The sequence below is a fragment of the Triturus cristatus genome, chromosome 6 (assembly GCF_964204655.1).
Source record: "Triturus cristatus chromosome 6, aTriCri1.1, whole genome shotgun sequence".
NCBI lineage: Eukaryota > Metazoa > Chordata > Amphibia > Caudata > Salamandridae > Triturus > Triturus cristatus.
In genome coordinates, this window is record NC_140589.1 from 1427937617 (window position 1) to 1427961083 (window position 23467).

Genomic DNA, 23467 nt, shown 5'->3' on the forward strand with positions numbered 1-23467 from the left:
TTACCACGTATCCTTTACCTAGCAGTGCCTTTACCAGGCGTAAGCCTTTACTACGCATAAACATTACTATGACAATGTAAGTATATTTGGGTAAGTGAAACTACACACTCAGACACACACCCACCCTCCCCTGGTCCCACCAAACTCCAGGCAGGTGCTGATGTGAGGGTAGGACTCACCTAATATACACTCTCCAAAGAAATATTGGAGCACTCACTGGGTAAATTAATAGTTTATTTTAATTAAAGCAGTCCCGTTTCTGCTATAATGCCTTCCCCAATGCTTATAAATTAAAAATGCTGATGGTATACAAAATTTGAGATCTTTAAAAGGCTACAACATCATTCCCATTGGAGGGATTTGCATCGTGGCCAGCGACTATGGACTGCTGTCGTCCTTTAGTGAATGTTAATTTCTTCAGCGGCCATATTAGCGTTCTGTCTCGTGATTGTATTCCTGATGGCAGCCCAGTCTTTCCCCTCATTTAGTTCATTCATGGTTAAATGCCTCAATAGTCCATCACTCCTCAACAGGCATTAGAACATACAGGGACTGTTCTATTCATGCATTAAGTGGCTTCATAGATACAGTCCTGCCACTGCACATTGTGTGCGACATAACCCTTGCTTCCCCCACAATAGGAAAATAATGGCCGCAGTTGTTAGTTCAATAAGTAAGCAACTTTGAGTTTTAATAAATCACAGCCTTAGGTGATGGTAATCAATCCAATGCGACAGTTCATGCACTCTTGTGTAAACACAAACAGCCTAGTCCCACCTGTTGGTGCCGAACTCCAGGCGAGTGCTTCTGCTATGTGAGGGTAGGACTCGTGGAATATGCACTCTCCAAGAAATTGCGGAGCACTCCCGAGGAGTATGTGGCACACAAATGTGGAGTGGCAGGACAGTATCTATGAAGCCACTTATTCGTGGCAAACCTTTTTGTAAACAAAAAGCGTGGGTTCCAGCGTTTGTTTTGAATAGATCCCCCAGGTGGGCCAGGTCCTGGGAGCATTGTTAAAAAAAGGAAAGACACACGGACCTCCCCCTCCCCTTAATCTCTTGTAGCCCCAGGGACCACCACCTCCCCGGGGCTTTATTTGTACAAATGGAGAGGGGGCACAGGGCCCCCCTCCTGAAGCTTTATTGCAAGCCCCAGGGACACGAACCTCCCTGGGGCTAAACAAACCTTGATGGAAGAGCTGTGTGGATAGCCCTGGGGGGGCCACCACCTCCCCGGAGGTAAATAACACAAATATTTTAGAAATGGGAGAGGGCCACGTGGCCCCCTCACGGGCCACATAGGGCCCCGGAGACAAGGACCTCCCCAGGGCGGCCCATGAACAAGAGAGCAGGGGCCCCTCTCCTCGAGCCATACATGGTCCTGGGGACTGCCATCCCCTCAGGGTCGGCTACTACTATGTCCCAGGGTGCTCAACCTTGGGACATAGCTGTTTGCTTTTGCTTGGCGAAAGATTTGACAGCTCCCGCCAAGCAAAAGCAAACATTTCGGTTTCAGCGGGCGAAAGGAGTGAAAGTGCTCCTGCCCGCTGGAAGCGGAGGTTTAATCTTTCCCTGCTGGCATACATGTGGGCAGGCAAAGAGGGAGAACAATTGCTCCTGTATGGACAGAGCTGCCATTCCAGAATCTCCATCCGTGCAGAAGCAGTGCTGGCTCCCGCAAGAGGCAGGGAGCCGGTTGGGACCACGGAGGCCCTGAGGCTCCCTCTGCGGTCACCATACTGCACACTGGGTGCCCAGGGAACCAAGGAGACATGGCTGGGGGCGGGGGTCCCCGAGGTCGAAATCGGCCAGGGGAGGAGGCGGGGCCATGAGGCCCTCCCAAACTTCTTTTATCACCAGGCCTCGGAGGATGGGGTACCCGGAGCCAAAATCAGCCTGGGGAGGAGAGCTACGCGTCACTCTCCCCCCATTAAAAATATATACATTTTGAAGCTGGGTGATTGGGTCCACGGGGCTGATATTGGCCTGGGGATTAGGGCCCGCATATCCCTCCTCCTTAAAAACAAACATTTTAAGGCCGGGTCCCTGGGAATGGGGTCACCAGGACTGAATTTGGCCTGGGGAGAGGGGGCTATGTGGCCCTTGTCCCCCATTTAAAATATAAATGGTAAGGCTGGGCCCTGGTGAATGCGGTCCCTGGGGCAAAAATTGCCATGGGGAGGGTGGCGACTCAAACACACGGGGGCCACTCGCACACACTCACTGGGGCCACTCGTGCACATTCACTGGGGCCACTCGCGCACCCATTCAGAACACACTCCCTCCTCCGCACACCCACTGAGACACTCCCTCCCTTGCACACTTATTGAGACACTCCTCTCTCACCCACTGAGACATTCCCTCCCTCCCTCACCCACTGAGACATTCCCTCCCTCCCTCACCCACTGAGACATTCCCTCCCTCACCCACTGAGACATTCCCTCCCTCCCTCACCCACTGAGACATTCCCTCCCTCCCTCACCCACTGAGACATTCCCTCCCTCCCTCACCCACTGAGACATTCCCTCCCTCCCTCACCCACTGAGACATTCCCTCCCTCCCTCACCCACTGAGACATTCCCTCCCTCCCTCACCCACTGAGACATTCCCTCCCTCCCTCACCCACTGAGACATTCCCTCCCTCCCTCACCCACTGAGACATTCCCTCCCTCACCCACTGAGACATTCCCTCCCTCACCCACAGACATTCCCTCCCTCCCTCACCCACTGAGACATTCCCTCCCTCCCTCACCCACTGAGACATTCCCTCCCTCCCTCACCCACTGAGACATTCCCTCCCTCCCTCACCCACTGAGACATTCCCTCCCTCCCTCACCCACTGAGACATTCCCTCCCTCGCTCACCCACTGAGACATTCCCTCCCTCGCTCACCCACTGAGACACTCCCTCCCTCGCTCACCCACTGAGACCCTCCCTCGCACACCCACTGAGACACTCCCTCCCTTACTCGCACACCCACTGAGACACTCCCTCCCTCACTTGCACACCCATTGAGACACTCCCGCCCTCACTTGCACACCCATTGAGACCCTCCCTTGCACACCCACTGAGGCACCTACCCACTCCCTTGCACACACACTGGGCCCCCACTCACTCCTCGCACACACACTGGGCCCCCACTCACTCCTCGCACACCCAATGAGGCACCTACTTGCTCCCTCGCACCCCCACTGACACTTACACACCCAATGAGGCACCTACTAGCTCCCTCGCACCCCCACTGAGACACTCGCTCCCTCGCACCCCCACTGAGACACTCGCTCCCTCGCACCCCCACTGAGACACTCGCTCCCTCGCACCCCCACTGAGACACTCGCTCCCTCGCACCCCCACTGAGACACTCGCTCCCTCGCACCCCCACTGAGACACTCGCTCCCTCGCACCCCCACTGAGACACTCGCTCCCTCGCACCCCCACTGAGACACTCGCTCCCTCGCACCCCCACTGAGACACTCGCTCCCTCGCACCCCCACTGAGACACTCGCTCCCTCGCACCCCCACTGAGAGACTTGCTCCCTCGCACACCCATTGACTCACTCCCTCGCAGACCCACTGAGACACTTACCTCAAAGGTTACAGGTTACAGTTAGGAAATAAAAATTTAGAAAACCCTAGAAATTCACTCAAAAAAACAAAGGTAACAGGGATTTTATAGTTTCGCTCAGATTTCTCTCTAACAAAACCAACAAAATTCAGCCGTTACAATTAGCTGAGATAACTATAACTTATGCCCCACACTGCTTATGACCTCATATTACGTCACTCATGACCTGCTCAGTGACATCAGTGATGACCTAATCCGCAGAAGCACTCACACATAAACTCACATGGCTACAACCTCTCATGCTCCCACACAGTCACTCACATACCCATACAAGTACTCACCTAACCACTCCCTCATCTATAGAGCCACTTACACACCCACTCACTCACCCACTCACTCACACAGCCAATTACACTGCCATTCACTTACCCATACAGCCACACACTCACTCATACACCCACTTACCCATACAGCCCTTCAACACAGCCCCTCATCCATGCGCGCACACACACTCATACATTTATTCACATAAGCATTAACTCTAAAATAAAGCTACCCCTACCAACTCACTTAACCAAATACTCACTCAAACAGGCACTCACTTGCCCATACACCCACTGACCCAGCCAGCCACTCGCTCATACAGCCATTCAGGCCCTTTACTCAACCATCCAGTCACTTACACACCTATACATCCAGTAACGCAGCCACTACCCCACACAGCTACACACGCACACACACACACACACACACACACACACACACACACACACACACACACACACACACACACACACACACACACACACACACACACACACACACACACACACACACACACACACACACACACACACACACACACACACACACACACTTAAACACCCATACAGCCACTCACACAACCATACAGTCACTCACACAAGCACTCACACACGGATAAACACAGTCACACTGCCGCTCGCATTATATATGTAAAATAAGTAGTATCACTCTTTAGTAGTACACCCAGTATACTATTTTTACTTTTGTTGTACCTTGGTATATATGTTTAACACTCGAGCTTTTAGAAAACAATGATGTCATCGGTGATCATGTGATGTCACTGAGCATGCCATGACTGATCTAATATGTGAGGTCATAAGCAGTGCATTGCGGGAGCGTTATAGTTTGCTCAGCTAACTATAACTGCTGAATTTCCCTAGTTTGTTACGAGTGAAATCTGAGTCCAACTATAGCGTCCATGTAACTGTTTTTTTAGTGATATATATATATATACACACCAAGAAATCTGGGTAGTTCCCAAGCTTAAGGGTGGGGGGGGCAGCTCCTGTAAAGAGCACCCTGCGACACTCTGCTCACCTCAAATGTCTGGTTTTCTAGCACTGTTTTTAGGCATAGGATTAGCACAGTGCCATCCACGCCAAACTGTAAAATGACAAAAGCTTTGTACCATTCCAGGCTCAGTGTTACAGCTCTGGATTGCAAAAATACCATCCAAGCCAACCTGGAATGAATAAAAGCAACCCCCAACATGTGTTTCACTATCTTTGTAGCCCTTCAGAGAGGTTTAGCTTTGTCCAGACATAAGAGTGATATACTTAGATGCACACAGTTTTATATATATAATCATATGTTGAATTGTTGCATCGAATTCTGATTGTGCATCAGTTAAGGACATCATTTATGGTTATCATATGTATTAATATACATTTATTTGCTGTTTGCACTACCATTGCGTATTTTGCACATTTGCATCTTGTTGCACCTTGATGGCACTTTTCTGCACTTTAGGTATCAGAATTTGCACTTACAATCGCGTATTTGCACAACTTATTATTGCACCTTAAACCTTTGCAAAATAACATGCATTTACAAGGTCGTGATATTATTGTCAACATAGAAGAGTATTTAGAAGCAGATATTACCGATCAGTACAACCATACAACATCTCAGACCCATGCTGGTACAATTGCCAATGTATATGTATTTGTTGCATGTATTTCATCATCAAAAAACAGAATTATTTTGAAACCAATGTATTTTTTCCATGTCTATGGACACAAGCATCACGAGATTACAGAGTGCTCTTGAATTATAAAAGCCTAATGTTTCAGCAGTTACTTCATGTGATCAAGGCCATCTGGTGGCCGAAACGCGTAATGGCGTGCTGTGTGGGTGCTGATTAACATTAAATACCTGTGAAGCACGAGTTGGTGTCCTTGTGCTTCTTCCTCGCCGGTTGGAGGTGGGAGACAGCTGTTTGGATTTTCATATATATATATATATATATATTATCTACTGGCGGTCGCCAGTATTATCTACTGGCGGTCGCCAGTAGATAGTTATAGTTAGGACCCTGTTTCCATAGGAAATCCGCAACATTCTATTTGGAATAACTTTGGCGCCGGTCGACGAATCCTCGCGAAATTTTCAAAATAGGTGGGGCGCTACGCTCCGCTCCTACCCTGAAAGTCTCGGGGGGATTCGTCAAGCGGGGGCTGAGAAAAAAGGGGGGTCCCAAAACGCGTTTTTCCTATGCATTTTTCCATAGGTTCTTTAGACACAGCTACAGCCCGAACGGCTGAAGAGAGTTACTTGAAATTTGGCAGAGAGGTAGTCTACAGGTCAAGGAAGTGCCTTTTGTAGGTTTGGTGTAAATCTGTTCAGTAGATTCTGAGAAAATAGCCTTTAAATCAATATATATATCTGAGCCAGCTTACGGTGCGCTTACCGTACGCGTACGGTGACGTGCGCGATTCTGATTGGCTGTTAGATCTTAGTAAACATTCAAATCGGTCGAAACCAGGAAGTGGCGGCCGCCATTTTCTCTCTCGCACTCTGAGAGGGGGTTAAAAAACAAAGAGCAAAAACTGATTTATTTTTAACAGCTTACCTGGGATGTTATTTAGTCCCGTGAATTTTAATGTTTTGCGGCGGGCGTGCTGTTGAGGAGCCATAACCCCTGAGAGCTCAGCAGCGCCTGGTTTCTCACCCCTACCCCCTCCCTCCAGCCCCAGTCCCACTCTCGCCTGAGTTGCGAGGCCGAGAGCGCTGGGCGTCGAGTTTGGCGGCCATCTTGGGTTGGGATAGGTGAGCCAGGACATCGTCAGCGCTATAAAAGGCGCCAGGTGTGAGGAACTGGTAATTCCTGACATTGTACGCTCCTTTCCCTCCTGAGGCGGAAGCCGGGAGGTCTCCTATCTATTCTTGTCAAAAACTGATTTATTTTTAACAGCTTACCTGGGATGTTATTTAGTCCCGTGAATTTTAATGTTTTGCGGCGGGCGTGCTGTTGAGGAGCCATAACCCCTGAGAGCTCAGCAGCGCCTGGTTTCTCACCCCTACCCCCTCCCTCCAGCCCCAGTCCCACTCTCGCCTGAGTTGCGAGGCCGAGAGCGCTGGGCGTCGAGTTTGGCGGCCATCTTGGGTTGGGATAGGTGAGCCAGGACATCGTCAGCGCTATAAAAGGCGCCAGGTGTGAGGAACTGGTAATTCCTGACATTGTACGCTCCTTTCCCTCCTGAGGCGGAAGCCGGGAGGTCTCCTATCTATTCTTGTCAAAAACTGATTTATTTTTAACAGCTTACCTGGGATGTTATTTAGTCCCGTGAATTTTAATGTTTTGCGGCGGGCGTGCTGTTGAGGAGCCATAACCCCTGAGAGCTCAGCAGCGCCTGGTTTCTCACCCCTACCCCCTCCCTCCAGCCCCAGTCCCACTCTCGCCTGAGTTGCGAGGCCGAGAGCGCTGGGCGTCGAGTTTGGCGGCCATCTTGGGTTGGGATAGGTGAGCCAGGACATCGTCAGCGCTATAAAAACGGGCTAGGATGTCTCCGCGCAGCGGACGCGATCAGCGGACGCGCCGGAGCTGCGCCGGAGTCGTGCCAGAGTCCTGCCCGTCTGCGCCCGTCCGCGCACGACCGGGCTTAGGGCATAGGGACTCTGGCACACGCACCTGCTATACATCAGCGGACCTTCTAGGACTGAACTCCGACAGATATACCCTATCTCCGAGTACAGGTGCCATACTCAAAGAACTTAACATCCTGTATAGCTCTAGGTGCAAGAATTATAGCCTCTTAGCCCCTGTGAAGTTAGCGACCCTTAACACCAGGTCGCTGCAGAAACATCATTTAGAGATCTTTACCCTGCTACAGGATGAGACCATTGATATCCTGACACTCACTGAAACATGGTTGAGTGATGCCTCTTCCCCGGATATCATTGCTGCCCTTCCCAGCGGGTATGACATGGTGTGGCACAATCGACCAGAGGGTACCCGGGGTGGGGGGGTAGCAACGATCTTTAAAAAGCCATTTAGGGTAACAAAGATCCTAGCCGAGACAACCAACACTGTTGATCTACTGGGTATAAAAATCACTATGAACAACTCCTGCCTCATCATCCTAACAGTATACTGCCCCCCCCAAAGCACACCTGGGTTCAACGATCTCTTTCATCCAATCATTTCAGATCTTTGCACACGTTATAAAAACATTCTGGTAACTGGTGATTTTAATGTCCATTGGGATAAAAGTCTTCAAGACCTATCAGCCCAGAAGCTACAGACCATCATGACTACTCTTGGACTGAAACAACTAGTGGAAGTTCCAACCCACATTAAAGGCCATACCTTAGATCTTGTTTGGTCTTCATCCCCAAAAGCATGTATCACCAGCGTCTCACCTTGTCTCTGGTCAGACCATTACCTTATCTTATATGATTTACCGCAAGAGATCTGCCAGGTTAAACTACCCATTAAAACTAAAAAAGTGCGCCAATGGAAAAGGGTGAATGTCGAGACTCTATCCAAGACCATGCCCAAGTACATTCAGAACTCTACACTTCCTGCTGATAGCACCGATCTAGATTCCAAGTACTACCTGATAACAACTACCCTTAGGTCAACCATTGATGAACTAGCCCCTGAAAAGGTACAAAAAATAAAAGGGGTAGAGAAAGGAGCCCCTTGGTTCTCTGAAGGTTTACGCGAAAACAAGAGAAAGCTTCGCTACCTCGAAAGATGCTGGAGGAAATCTAAAAGGGCCACTGACAGGGAGCTATACCGGAAGTCTTTCCAAGCTTACAAAAAGCTTATTGTTATAACAAAGAAGGAGTATTATGAGACGCGTATTAAGAATGCCACCAACATACAGAGAGAGACCTTTCAAATACTGAAGGAGTTAAGCAAGAAAGAGGAAAAGACTGATACCCAGATTGATTGTGACACCTTTCAAGGGTACTTCTTGGGTAAGGTAGCGACCATCCTGTCTGAGATTAAGAAGAACAACCCAGTCCCTCTTGTCGTACAACCTCCCCCCCCAGACTCACCCTCTCCTAACTTTACTGACTTTCCCCACATTGACCTTAGTATTCTGAGGAAACTAGTAGCGTCCACTAAATCTGGCTCCCCTGCGGACCCCTGCCCGCCTGACACCCTTCGGATGGCAATACCGCTTCTAGAGGATCAGATCTTAGACCTTTTAAACACCTCATTAGCCACTGGACTTCTGCCATCCACCTTTAAAGAGGCATGTGTCAGACCCTTGATAAAAAAACCGGGAGCCGACCCATCTAGCCTGAAGAATTATAGGCCAATATCCCAGCTACCATTCCTGTCAAAAGTACTAGAACAACATGTACTTAAGTCCTTGTCAGCCTTCCTGGAATGTCACCACCTTCTCCACGACCGGCAAGCAGGTTTCCGCGCACATCATAGCACGGAGCTAGTAATGCTGTCGGTACTGGATGAGCTAAGGTGCATGGCTGACGGTAAAAAGCCATGCGCGCTGATATTATTAGATCTTTCAGCAGCGTTTGATACTGTCAGCCATGCACTGCTCCTGGGTAGGCTGGCCGGGTTCGGGATAGGGGGACAGGCGCTAAAATGGTTCACAGCCTTTCTAACAGGAAGGACGCAGAGGATCCAATTGGCAGACCAGGTCTCAGAGGTGGGCAGGTTAGTTTGTGGGGTTCCGCAGGGGTCAGCGCTTTCGCCATTGCTATTCAACCTCTACTTGCAACCACTGGTAGAGTCGCTGGCTAAGATGAAGTGCAAAGTATTTAACTATGCCGACGATACGCAGCTACTGCTGAGCATCGACAACACTTCATCGGCACAATCAGAGGCCAAAGACATCCTACGCTTCACAGTGAATTGGATGTCGTCTAATCTGTTGAAAATCAATCCGGATAAAACAGAAGTCCTGGTTGTCTCAACTGCTGTGTCCCCTTGGAGTGATCTATACTGGCCCCAAGAGCTAGGCCCTGCCCCTAAATCCTGCCCCAATGTCAAGAGTCTTGGGATGAAAATCGATCAAGATCTCTCAATGGCTAATCAAGTCTCTGCTGTAGTTGGCTGCTGCACTAACTTAATCAGGCAACTACGCAAACTTGCCCCCCTGCTCTCGAGAAATATGCTGCAAACCATCGTGTCAGCCACAATAGTGTCTAGAATTGACTATGGAAATGTGCTGTACCTCGGCCTTCCGAAGTATTCCATCAGCCGTCTCCAGGTCATTCTAAACGACGCAGCACGCCTGGTCTTTGGAGTTCCAAGGAGGACCCATGCCTCCCCCTTGCTCCATCGATTACATTGGCTACCCATGCAGCAGAGAGTGGAGTTCAAAAGCATGTGCATCTGCCATAAAGCATTACATGGACAGGCGCCAACCTATATAAAGGAAAGGCTCGAGCTCCACGAACCCAAACGCGTCTTGCGATCGTCGGGCTCTTTCGTATTGTCTCAACCACGCTTTAAGCTGACGACCAAAGGAGGCAGATCGTTCTCAGTACAGGCCCCCATCAACTGGAATAAGCTGCCAGAGGCTCTTCGTAGAGAGCCCAATCTCCTCCGCTTCCGGAAGGCCTTGAAGACTCTACTCTTCAAGAACGCGTTCCCACTTCATTAACAAATTGCTAGACCCGTTACCTTCTATCTCCTCCATCTTTGTTCTGTACTTGGTCAGTAGCGCTTTGAGACCTGTCGGTGAGTTGGCGCGATACAAAACCCAGATACAAATACAAATACAAATACATGTAAAGGGGCTGTTTAGACAGCTCCTAAGCACCTAGCCATGTTGAGGGAGTCCCCAAAGTTCCCCTAAAGCCAAAAACGGAATTTTTATTTTTTCGATAATTTCGCCGATTACGCTTACCATACGCGTACGTTAAAAATTATTAAAAAAAAAATATATATCCACACTCTCCCCACCCCATGTGCAAATGGTGCCCGAAGTGCACCATTTGTGCATGGCTTATAGAGATAAGTGAAAAATTAAAATATTACCTTTCACAACGAAGCGCATCATATGTCCTCCATGTGGACATATGAAGCGCATCGTGCGTACATGGCCCATCTAGCGTAACATGCGCGTGCCCACCGTGCGTGCACGGCACTAACTGCGTAAAGTGGGCGCGCGGTGCTCAAAGCGCACCGCGTGCTCACTGTGCGCGCACGGTGCGCGAAGCGCTTCGTGCGCGCACGGAACGAACTGCGTTAAGTGGGCGCGCACGCCACGAATGGCGTAAAGTAACTTAGCATTTAAAAAACCGTACAAATTCACTGAAAAAACCATAGGTTTCACACTTGTTATAGTTAGGAATTAGCATTTAAAAAACCTTGCAAATTCACTGAAAAAACCATAGGTTTCACACATGTTATAGTTAGCGGAAATTTTACTGATAAAAAACCAATGAAATTCCCCCGTTATAGTTAGTGCAGGCAACTATAACTCACGCGACCGCAATCCTCTGCTGATGCTAATACTGTATTTAGACACTTATTTGCCCATGTCTTCTTCCATAAATTTTTAGCTATACATATATTACAAATATTTTTTTTTCATAAAGACACATATGTCATCAGCAGAGGATTGCGGTCGCGTGAGTTATAGTTGCCTGCACTAACTATAACGGGGGAATTTCATTGGTTTTTTATCAGTAAAATTTCCGCTAACTATAACGTGTGAAACCTATGGTTTCTTCAGTGAATTTGCAAGGTTTTTTAAATGCTAATTCCTAACTATAACGTGTGAAACCTATGTTTTTTTTCAGTGAATATATATATGTATATGTATATATGTATATGTATATATATATATATATATATGTTTCACTTCCTGATATATACTTGGTTTTCATTGTAAAGTTGTGTGGACAAGGCATATGCTTGGTAAAGGATGTGTGGTAAAGGTACGCGTTGTAAGGTCATACATCTTACAGGAACTGCTGTTTAGATGTTTTTTTTAGTACATAATGTCCAAGTCTTCTGTATAGAGACACTGTTTGATTTACTAATCTTATAATCTCTTAGCCTGTAGTTGTTGTGGATTAGAAAAAGGTGTGTACACCGCCAGTAAGGGCCATGTCGCTCCATCTTTACTGTGAGAACCATGTCTGACATTCTGATGGGTGTGTGGTAGTTGACAACCAAGGCAATTTTGTTCTTCCTGATAAGTTAAAGGAGCTTCTAAGTACAGATAATGCCCTATATTGTGCAGGTATGGGTGTCAGTTTACATGAATGAAAGTGACCCGTTGCGGCATCTCTACGATCAAAGTTGTCCCATGTTTATAAGATCTCAAACACTATATAGCATATGCATAGTCCACAAATGTTACTAGACCCCTCCCCCCCCCCCCCCCCCATTGTTGGGAACAGGTCTGTTCTGAGATGTTGTGCAACTGCTGCACTGTAATTTACTCCTAGCCAAACAGTAGCCAGCTACAAATAGTAGAAACCGTAGATAGGAGAAGAATTTTTTTTAAAGCCAAGATTCAGTAAACAGGGGTTTCCTATTTAATCTGAAGAAGGTAACCAATATTACAATGAACATCTCAGTGTATTTGTAGTTTGAGTGTCATCAAAAACAACTCAGTCGTGGAAATTCTATGGCCCCTCATTGGGCACCAAATTATACAAAATCTATGGGTCCCCAGAGCCGCAGAGTTTGTATTTCTAACCCTCTGATGTTGCATGGACCGGGTTCAATTCAACAGGGCATTAGAAAGCCAGTTGGTCCTCCACCCTGACACTAGTCCACTGAGCAGTCCTGCACACGCAGTGTTTTTAGGTCTCCTAGATGAGTTCAGCGACACAGCGTCAATCCAAACAATCTTTTGTTTATGAATAACACTCACCGATGTAGCACTAGGAAACTGGGACATGTAGTTTATTAGAACTCATACTAGAAATGTTGATCAGTGATATGCATTGCAGTGATTGTCATTTTGAATAGACACACAATTGTCTAAACAACTAGGATCTTGTTCATTGGAACATGACTGGCAGTGCTGAAATGTTTGAGACCGCTCCTTTTAGGTACAACACTGGTAATTTATATATAGATAATTAGCATTATGGGTATGCGCATTTTCATAATTTGTGTGTACATTAATAATGAAAGCTAAAATAATATTGCAAAATGTACCTGAAAAAAGTATTGTTGCATTCTAGGACTTACAGTAGGTACTAATGTCTATTGCAAATCTTCTTTCTGGTTACAGGTTTTCAAGCAACAATCAGCGCTCCCCATATGGTAAGGAGAAGTTGCTTACTTATGTATGGATAAAAATAATTTATGGAATACTTGATTAAGTTCTAAGAATTTATTGCCCCTAGTCTCTCAGTGGTTAACGTTTGAGAAGGGCTTTAAAAACATAATTTTCCTGGCCTGTTATATTTTGCCTTAGTGGAGGTAGTTAACATCTGTTATGGTTTGACAATGGGTCTGCAGTGTTTTACTTGGCTCCCTCCTCTTATCCACCAGATATTTAAACAGGTCGGCTGTTTGTTTGCTTTACCTTTCATGCACTGAACCTCCAATCCAGACAAATCACAGTTCACTGCCAGCATTCTAAACGTTCTGAAGCAATCTCAGGTTCCCATACGCTGTACTTATTAAGCATTTGCATCTATTGCCTGGTAGGAATGGAAATAAACCCTGCCCATCACTTGTGCTGAGAAGTTACTTAAGCTCAATTTGAACAAAGGAAAAAAACTACTCCCATTTGTATCGATACAACAGCCCAGCACCAGTAATTTAACAGTTTTTTTTTTAATCTACTTTTCGGTGGTTTTTAGGGTTTATGATACCCTAAGTGAAGGAATGGGAGGGACTGGCACAGCGTGACAGAAAGAATGGCTTGTGCTGAAAGAGCACCAGAAGTAGGCAGCTGAACTCTCCAGAATGCTTACTCCTTTTATGCCCAGTCACTGCACCACCACAGGTGTCATGAGTCCATATCGCAGGCTGAATGTCTTTGCAAACATACTTTGCGAAATATAAAGCATTTTACATTTTAATAGTATTCGAGTACCAATAACCTAGAGCAAAAGAAAAAAGCAGTAACCCTGTATGATGTTACAAACCCCCTCAGGAGCCCTGTGAATAGTCGCGTCCATATATATAAGAATCACCCATAACAACAAGCTTCTGTGCAATGCATGTTGTCCAGTGCTGGCTGAAAGGGAAAGAAAGTGGGCAGTGGAACGATTAAGAGCAAAGATACAAGTTCAGTTTGATAAACCTTAACCCCAATTAATCCCCGTACACCTCTCCCCAACGCCCAGAAGATGCCCTACCAAAACCTGAAGAAGACTCTCTGCCCCTAGATCCTTTATCCTTTTCCTCCTCTAAACCCTGCAAATAGTTCTTGACTGCAACACTGTGTGAAAAGAAACTTCTTGCTGCTATGGGAGACTCTCAGTTGTGCAAGAAACCGAGCCAATGTCTCCTCCCTAGTGTCTAGTCGATGCCCTTCCAAGATTTCCTCCCAATGTCCGTAAGTTCCATTTTCCTGAACAGAGAATCAGGGGGACATATCGGGGGGGGGGGGGGGGGAGTGGAGAATAACACAACAGTGGTTGTAGAGTGCAATCTTTCTGAATTTCACAGCATTTCACTTGGGCTTGAGTTTCTCACCCCCAGCTTAAGAAGGCACACCTTTGTTGCATGAATGTTCTTGGGTGGCTAAGCTCCGAGTGAAGGATTTTTCTCTTCCAGTAGTGCTTTCAAAACAAGCCAGGGGCCTTGCGAACAGATGCGCACCAGTTTGGGAGCCACTAAAGCGTTGCCATTCTAAGTTCTCTCATATATTCCTGAATCTCTGTTTTTGGTCTGCTTTTCCTTGAAACAAGTCACGGAAGCAGGGTAGTTTAACTTGGGGGCATGGCCTGGCGCTCGGCAAGATGGTGGCATTGTAGTGTGACTATGTCGGCTGCCGAACTAATCCTTCATATATCCTGTTCCCAGCGCACCATCCACCGGAGTAACCTGCACCACCGGGGTTGCTGTAGCCAGGGTGTGTGAGCGGTGTGCTGTTTGAGACCGGGCCGGTTCCTGGGACTGGTGGAGAGCCTGCGGCGGACTCGGCTGGTGGCCAAAATGGCGGATGCAGGGCAATCATAAAGCGTACTCAGTAGCGGGTCTGACCCGGTTGATGGTAATACTGGAGAGGCTCTCATACGGGCTGAGAATCGTGACATCTGCTGCTACGCCCCGGGCTTGAAGGCTGCCCGGCTGTAGGTACGTTCTTGCCACTGTTGTGTGTGTGTGGGGACTCCCGGAGGCGGACGAGGGCTGTGCCTGTGCTGGAGGCAGGGCGCTCTGCTACGCAAGGGGCTGGCTTTGGCCTAGCAGGTAGGCCTGTGCGAGTTGACGGCTAACACCCTCCCCCCGCCATCCCCCCCCCCCCCTCTCCCCGCGTTGTACTCCTTAGCCGCTTGGGACCCTTTTAAGTTCCGCTCCTCCGCTCTGCCTTGCACGCCGCTCAGAGCTCTAACTGAGCAGCCCGAAGTGTTCTGGAGATCGGTGCTTCTCTGTTGGCGGCGCCGCACGGGGATGGGCCCTGCTGGCGGATTGGGGCGGCTGCGGCAAGCGGGAGCGGGTTTAACAGCGCAAAATCACTGCTTACTTGACTGGCCGGGGCAGTGGTACAAATCATCTCCGCGTTTTGCAGACCCCGCTTTGACACTCATAATTGACCTCTGGGCCTTTTGCTTCTGGGACATAGTGGATACGGTCACAAGGCCCTGATTTGGTGTGCTTCTGTGGTGGGCAACGGTGCCCCACTGTATTGAACTGCCACAGTTAGGAGTGTGACGCGCTGTACTCCTTGGTGTAGTGAGCCAGGGGCAGAGAGAGTATAGCTACGCCTACACAGTGCTGGACTGTGTGCCATAGTGCCGGCTGTGGACCTTGTGGTGCGATACTTCTGCAGGGCCTGTGCTGTGCTGGGTACTGGTCCCTCTGCTCCACTCAGCCTGCGGTTCCTCCATTGCTGTACATCACGTGCGGGGGGGATCCCCCTCTAGCGCAAAAGTTCTGCTCTTACTACACTAACGCTAAGACTATCTGTCGCCACAATGGGCAAGCCAGACAAAAGCCAGCCCCGGCTGACTTTCGAGTCACGTAGGGGCAGCAAATCCTCACAGACTGCGGCCTCAGACTCGAAGCTGGACTCTGCTGCCCCGGTCCTTACGGCGCTGGAGAAATCATTGTCTGCAATACAGGCCAGTCTTCAGGCTATAGATGGCAAAATAGAGGCGCTCAATGGTAGGATTGACCACTTTTCTACCAAATTGGACAAGCACGCAGCAAGAATTGGTGAAGCGGATCAGAGAATCTAAGACGCAGAGGACGGCCTACAGCAAGTTACTACTATAACCACAGACATGGCGAGGTTGTTGGCGGTAATAAAGGCAAAGAACGAGGACATTAAGGCGCGCTCTAGGCGCAATAACGTGCAAATTTTGGGCCTGCTGGAGTCAACAAATGTTGGGCGACTGGAGGACTATGTCGAGACCCGCGGCCGAACAGCTTTCTGCCATGTTTGCTATAGAGCGAGCTCACAGGTCGTTGGCGGCGCGCCCACCTCCCGGGGCTCCCCCTGGACCGATCATTGCCCGACTATTAAATTACAGAGATAGGGACACTATTCTACGTGTCACTCGCCAGAAGGGGACGATCAACTACCAGGGCAACGTTCTATCATTTTATCCAAACTTCACTACCACGGTGCAAGCGGCAAGAAAGGAATTTCAAGGGGTCAAAAATTTTAATAAAGGAACATGTTCAGTATGCCATGCTTTACCCAGCACGTCTGCATATAGGAACTGGGGACAAGGCTAAGATTTTCATGACTCCTAAACAGGCTATGGAATATGCCAAATCTCTGTGCCGAAAGCGGAACTCAGCAGCTAATACGTCAGTTGTTGAGGACTGAGCACCATGTGCGCTTCATGGTATTGTCTGTATACCATATTGTTACTATCAACAGGTCACTGTTTGTGGAGGGGACATTATGTTGTGGTACGCGTTTGATTTATTGAAATTAAGCGGGTATAGGTGGGCTGAAGCCTATGGGACTATGCATGTGTGGTTTGGTTATTAACGGTTGAATCTATGTGTTGGATTCATATCCTTCTATTATACCAACTGTATACAAGAGAAATGCTCTTTTTTTTGCTTGCTGGACTGGCTACCTTATTATAGTTGGGGAATACCGGCCCCTATTGTTATAATTTCAAGCCACCTAGCATCGCTCCTCCTGCCTTCTGTCCTGAACCCACTGTTGTGCCTGGTTGGATGGCAGGGGGATAGGACGTTTCACAGTACATCGGCGGCCCCCTCCCAATCACACTGGGGAGTGGACTTTGCTGCTACGCCCCTCGATGGGTATACCCCACATCATGGTTCACAGTATTTTGTTTTGTTGGGTCAGTTCATATTTTGGGTATTTGTCTTTGGCAAATTTGGGTTGCTAAAGTGGGTGGGTGGGATTGGGTTCCTGTTTTTTACGGTTGTTGGTACTGAGATCAGAATGCATGTCGCACATGGTACCCCGTCACTGGTGACGCAGATATAATAAGGGACGGTAAGCAGTGTATGTTGACTACACTTTCAATTAAAAATGGGTGAGTTGTGTAAATGTTTAACATGGAATATACGTGGTCTTAATACCCCCAAAGAAAGTGTTAACATGTCTGTATAGGCACGCGGTGCAGATCGCTCTGTTGCAGGAATCACACCTGAGTAAGCAAACAAAGGCTAGAATGGCGTCATCCTATTCTAATTACTCCAGGGAGGTCCTTATCCTTATTAAAAGGGGCGTTCCGTTCCAGCCTCTCCACACTTGTACTGACACAGAGGTTTGATGGGCTACGGTACAGGGTAAGTTGGGAATGTCTATTGTAACAATTGTTAATATGTATGCGCCCGTAGTGCTTAAGGTTTTGAGATCGTGGCCCGAGTCGGCTGTCCTCTGGGGAGGCGACTTAAATACCCATCTTAATCCACAGTTGGATAAATCCAATCCGGCAGGAGTGCGCACTGTTAAAATGTCCCAATGTGTCCGAGAAGCCATTGCGGAAATGGGGCAGGTGGACGTTTGGCGTAAGCGCAACCCAGATTGTTTAGTAGGAACACACATCACCCCTGCATGTAATAGCTGTTCAAGACTTGACTACTGGCTGCTGAACGAAGAAGCTAATGGCTGGGTCACACAGGTATACATATTACCGCGCACATTGTCGGATCATAACCCGGTGGGTCTGGATATCTGCATCCGCTTGAATCCCCGACGACCCTTCACCTGGTGATTTCGAGCTGAGGCACTACTGGATCCCTTGTATGACGAGGCGATTGGAGGCAAATTGACCCATTTCCTAAAAAATTGGCATCTCATCACCACAGATCGATGGGTACTTCAATTAATAAGATTCGGCCATTCCCTGGAGTTTACCACCATCCCACCTGCAACCCCTCCCCGCAGGTTCCCACACAAACATCTGCGACTGCTACTCCGAGAAATATCTGCGATGTTGAAGAAAGGAGCGATCGAGCGGGTTCCATCGTCTCAGAGGGAGAAAGGATTCTATTCCCGCTTCTTTCTTATACGCAAGAAGGAGAAGAAGTGGAGGCCCATTCTAGACCTCAGGCCACTCAACTCTTTCCTCAAGAGTCAGTCGTTCAGGATGGTGACGATCCAAGAAATACTAGGCATTCTAGAAAAAGGAGATTTCATGACATCGCTGGATCTTCAGGATGCCTACTATCACATCCCGATACTCAGGTGGCACAGAAAGTTTCTACGTTTCGAGGTGGCAGGACAGCACTACCAATTCAAGGTCCTGCCGTTTGGCCTCAAATCCGCTCCGCGGATTTTTACCAAGTGCCTTTCACCTGTGGCAGCTTTCCTGCGTCAAATGGGTCACCAAGTCTTCCCCTACCTCGACGACTGGCTGGTAAAGGCACCTTCAGCTGCAGGCGCAACCAAATCCTCCAACGCCTGCACCAATCTTTTTCAACATCTAGGATTGACTCTCAATCACCAGAAACCCTATATGTCCCCAACAAGAAGCATCACCTTCCTCGGGGCGACCTTGAACACGGAATGCGCAAGGGCATTCCCTTCAGAAGAAAGGAAAAACAAGATAATATCTCTGGCCACGGCTGTGGCATCAAGGAAGTCCCTAAGAGTTCGAACCTACAAATCACTCCTAGGAATGATGTCTTCTTGTATACTCCTCATCCCTCACTGCAGACTTCGGATGCGTCCATTGCAAGAAGCCCTCGCGAGCCAATGGACTCAGAGTACAGGTTCGTTCGAAGACATTGTGAGGATAACACCGCAAATATCCAAGAGCCTGGAATGGTGGAAAGATCACAGGAATTTGTCTATAGGACTGCCATTCCTGCTTCCAGCAGCACCGCTGGTGATCACCACCAATGCATCTCTGGCAGGCTGGGGGGCCGTCTTGCAGGACCTCCGAGTAAGCGGCAAATGGACAGATCAGGAGCAGCATCTCCATATCAATCTTCTGGAATTGAGAGCTGTGTATCTGGCGCTACAAGCCTTTTTACCACGCATCCAGAACTCCCAGGTGCTCGTCAGAAAGGACAACACCACGACGATGCACTATCTCAACAAACAGGGAGGAACGCGTTCGCTCACTCTATCACGCGAATCGCAAAAGATCTGGAACTGGCTTGTTCTCCATGGGATCACTCTCAGGGCGGTCTATGTCCCGGGCAAGGACAACACCATCGCAGACGCCCTAAGCAGACAGAAATCCCTCTCCCACGAATGGGAGCTCGACGAGAATACGCTAGCTCAGATATTCTCGGAATGGGGGGTCCCTGGAATCGACATGTTTGCCACCAAGGAGAACGCCAAATGCCCAAACTACGCAAGCTGGCATCCCCAACCAAGGTCACTCGGAAATGCCTTTTCCATAGGCTGGTTCAGCGTATTTGCGTACGCTTTTCCGCCATTTCCTATGATTTCCAGGGTCCTCAGGAAGATGAAGGCAGAGCCATGTACCCTGATCCTAATTGCTCCGTTCTGGCCGAGGCAGCACTGGTTCTCGGATCTTCATCGCCTCTCCATCAGGACACCGATTCGTCTGAAACAGCACCCGAACCTGCTGACAATGTCCAACGGGCAGGTGCAATTCCCGAACCTGCAATCGCTCAGGTTATCGGCCTGGCTCCTGAGCACAGAGAGTTCTGTCATTTAAACATCCCGCAGGAATGCAGGGACGTGCTGGCAAAGGCGAGAGCGGACAGTACCAACAAAACCTACACTCTCAAATGGAAACGATTCTGCGTATGGTGTTTAGAGAAAGGCCTGCGCCCACTCCATATCACACCTGAACAGATATTGCCATATCTACTACACTTGGCACAGTCGGGATTGACGCATGCATCTATAAAGGTGCATCTGGCAGCCATTTCACGTTTCACCAGGACTTACAAAGGCCCGTCTCTCTGGTCCAGTAGGCTTATCAAACAGTTCCTAAAGGGACTATATAGGTCCTTCCCAAGACCTAGACTGGTCCCACCGACGTGGCACCTCAATTTGGTCCTTAACCAACTCATGAGGCACCCTTTTGAGCCCATTCATCGAGCTTCCATCAAGTACATTTCATGGAAAACGGCTCTGCTGCTCGCTCTAACATCTGCCAGGAGAGTCAGCGAGCTTCAAGCTCTCTCCATTCAGGAACCCTTCATGCAGTTCAAACAGGACAGGGTAGTGCTGAGGACAAATCCCAAATTCATACCGAAAGTGCCTTCAGACTTTCACCTCAATGAACCGGTGGTTCTCCATTCCTTCTTTGCAAACCCTACCACGGCAGCAGAAAGGACGCTCCACTCTCTGGACCTCAAAAGATGTCTAAAGTTTTACATAGACAAAACAGAGAGCTTCAGGAAGTCATCTCAGCTATTTGTGGCCTACAGTAGGCCAAGGATGGGTATGCCTCTAACGAAACAGAGCATCTCACGGTGGATCGCCTCAGCGATAGCATCCTGCCATGACTGGGCCGGTCGGCCTTTGAGAGACGGGGTGAAAGCGCATTCCACCAGAGCGATGTCCACATCAGCAGCACTGTTCGCTGGAGTGCCGATTTTGGACATATGTAGAGCGGCGACGTGGAAGTCACCGCACACCTTCTCCAGACACTACTGCCTGGATGCTGAGCTTACGAAGGATGCGGCAGTGGGCCAGGCGGTGCTTCGCCATCTATTCCAGTGAGGTGAGCCTTCCAACATCCTGCCATCCTGGTATGCACATCTCTTGCTGATATATTGTATTGATGTATGCCAATGTTTTAAACTCGCATAGTAATATGTGTTTTATCTAAAATGGCTATATGGCATGATTACATCAGAAATGTGCATAATGTATTGCTGACTACTCTGATTCAGGCATGTGAATCTATGAAAGACACCCCTAATACTGGATAAGAAACGCGTTACTTACCTGTAACAGCAGTTATCCAGTATTGGTGTCTTTCATAGATTCACATGCAAGCCTCCCGCCTCCCCTGGAAGGACTTGCGTCTCTCTCTAACTATATTACGCCTACCTAGCTTGGTGCGTACGAAAATCTGAGGGACTGAGGCTCCTGTCAGGAAGGTTCTAGAGGGAGGTGATAGCTGATTGGCTGGCTCTAAGAGTTTGGTCCTTTTTACATAAGGACAAGGATAGGCTACTAAGGGGAGGCCCTTAGGCCTATTTTTCTCTATGTATGTCTATAGGACATTACTTTTCTATGTACCGGAGGCTCCCGTCTCGACGACTGGGAATGATTCAGGCATGTGAATCTATGAAAGACACCAATACTGGATAACTGCTGTTACAGGTAAGTAACGCGTTTCTTCCCGATCCCCAGCTCCATCTATCTCCAATTGTTCGGGAATACATCAGATATGGCCTCTTCTCTGGACTCCTAATTATCTGGGAGAAATCGGTCATTATCCCTCTGAACTTGACCACATCGCCACCTCAGCTGGAATATCCTCTGGTGTGGACCGCGGACCCTGTAAAGTACCTTGGGGTCTGGGTACACCGCGACCCCGACACAGTGATCAGAGAAAACTACAGTCCAGCTTATAGTGCCGTAGTGCAGCAAGTGAATCAGTGGTCCCATCTCCCGCTGTCCCTTGCAGACCGTATTGCTGTAATTAAAATGGTCATCCTCCCACAGTTTTTAGATTTGTTCTGCAATATCCCGATCAAACTCAATAAGCAGTTTTTTAAGACCGTGCAGACGCAACTTTTGAGACTGGTATGGGGAGATAAACAGCCCAGAATTGGCTAGCATACCCTGTCACTCGCTTATGATAAAGGGGGGTTCGCAGCGCCTGATTTTTACGTGTATTATCTGAGTGCGCAGGCGCAATATGCTTATTATTGGTTTTGGACACATGATTACATTCCGCATTTTGCAGTGGAGGACGGTGATGCACACCACGTGCCACTGGAGGGCATCCTTGCGCACACTCGCCGGCATACTCCTAGGTCAGAAATTAATACCATAGACGCCACTATTGCAGCATGGCAGGTGATTGGCAAACGAGCACACAAACTCCCTCTATATGCTCCTGCTATGCCCCTTGCTGGGCATGCAGCCTTGTCTGTCACCTGGGAGCAGGGGCCTGTAACGGTTTTAAAGGAGGCTGGCATCGCACACATGAGACCTTTCCCTTGAGGGTAGTTACATAACTGGGGAGGACCTAGAATACATTCAGAATCCTACATTCCTGTTTCAATACTCTTGCTATCGCTTAAAGCGTGCGATGAAGTATTATTTCCCCGACTAACCTGCTGAACCCGCTGTGCTCCAAACACTTCAGCTGTTGGTGGTAGCTCCATCTAGGAAAAAACGTATCACCAAACTATACAAGGGGGTGCAGGATGAAACGGTGCGAGGGGCAGATCGCAGCCTTGAGCGCTGGAATACATTTGTGGCCCCTCCGATTACTCTGCAAGAATGTTAACAGGCGATCTCGCACCAAACGGCAGCCTGCATATAATTCATTTTAAATGTATTCATCAGGTGTATCATACCCCTGTTAAGTTGCATAAAATGGGCCTTAGAGACTGCCCAGTGTAAACTTTGTGGTCAAGATAATGCTGATTTTATCCATCTCGCTTGGCAATGTGGCCCTGTATTTCACTATTGGGAGTCTATTGTGGAGCGCATCCACACCATGACTGGTATTGTCTTGCAATGTACACCGAAGGAGTGCCTACTTGGCTGTGTCCCCCAGGCGAAGGCTGTCATGGGTAGATTTGTGAGAGTGGCACTCCTTCTGGCTAAAAGGCGGATTATGTTCACATGGGAGAGCAGGTTTGCCCCAAAGGTTGCCGAGTGGATGAAAGACTTGATTTATTGTCGTGAACAATTGGAAACATATGCTGAGGAATTGCCAGTGGCATCTAGACCCACTGATAATTGGGCCCCCTTGAGGGAATATTTGTTGTCCCAGACTTCAGCGGTAACTGTGTAATGTTGATTGATGATGTGTAATTTTGGGTCAGCATATTACTCAATGTGTTTGTATTGCTCCACCAAAGCGGGACCGTATCACCGCACCTCTTATAACATCTGAT

The 23467-nt window shown here is 48.5% G+C and overlaps 1 protein-coding gene across 2 annotated transcripts in view; it reads left to right on the forward strand.

The window, feature by feature from the left end:
* The window catches only part of PCMT1 (protein-L-isoaspartate (D-aspartate) O-methyltransferase), a 278511-nt gene that overhangs the window by 104318 nt on the left and 150726 nt on the right, over positions 1 to 23467 (forward strand). For both annotated transcript variants that reach the window (XM_085612478.1, XM_085612477.1), the window contains exon 3: positions 13074 to 13105. In XM_085612478.1, coding sequence (XP_085468604.1) covers positions 13074 to 13105 — 32 coding nt within the window. The remainder of the gene's footprint in view (positions 1 to 13073; positions 13106 to 23467) is intronic.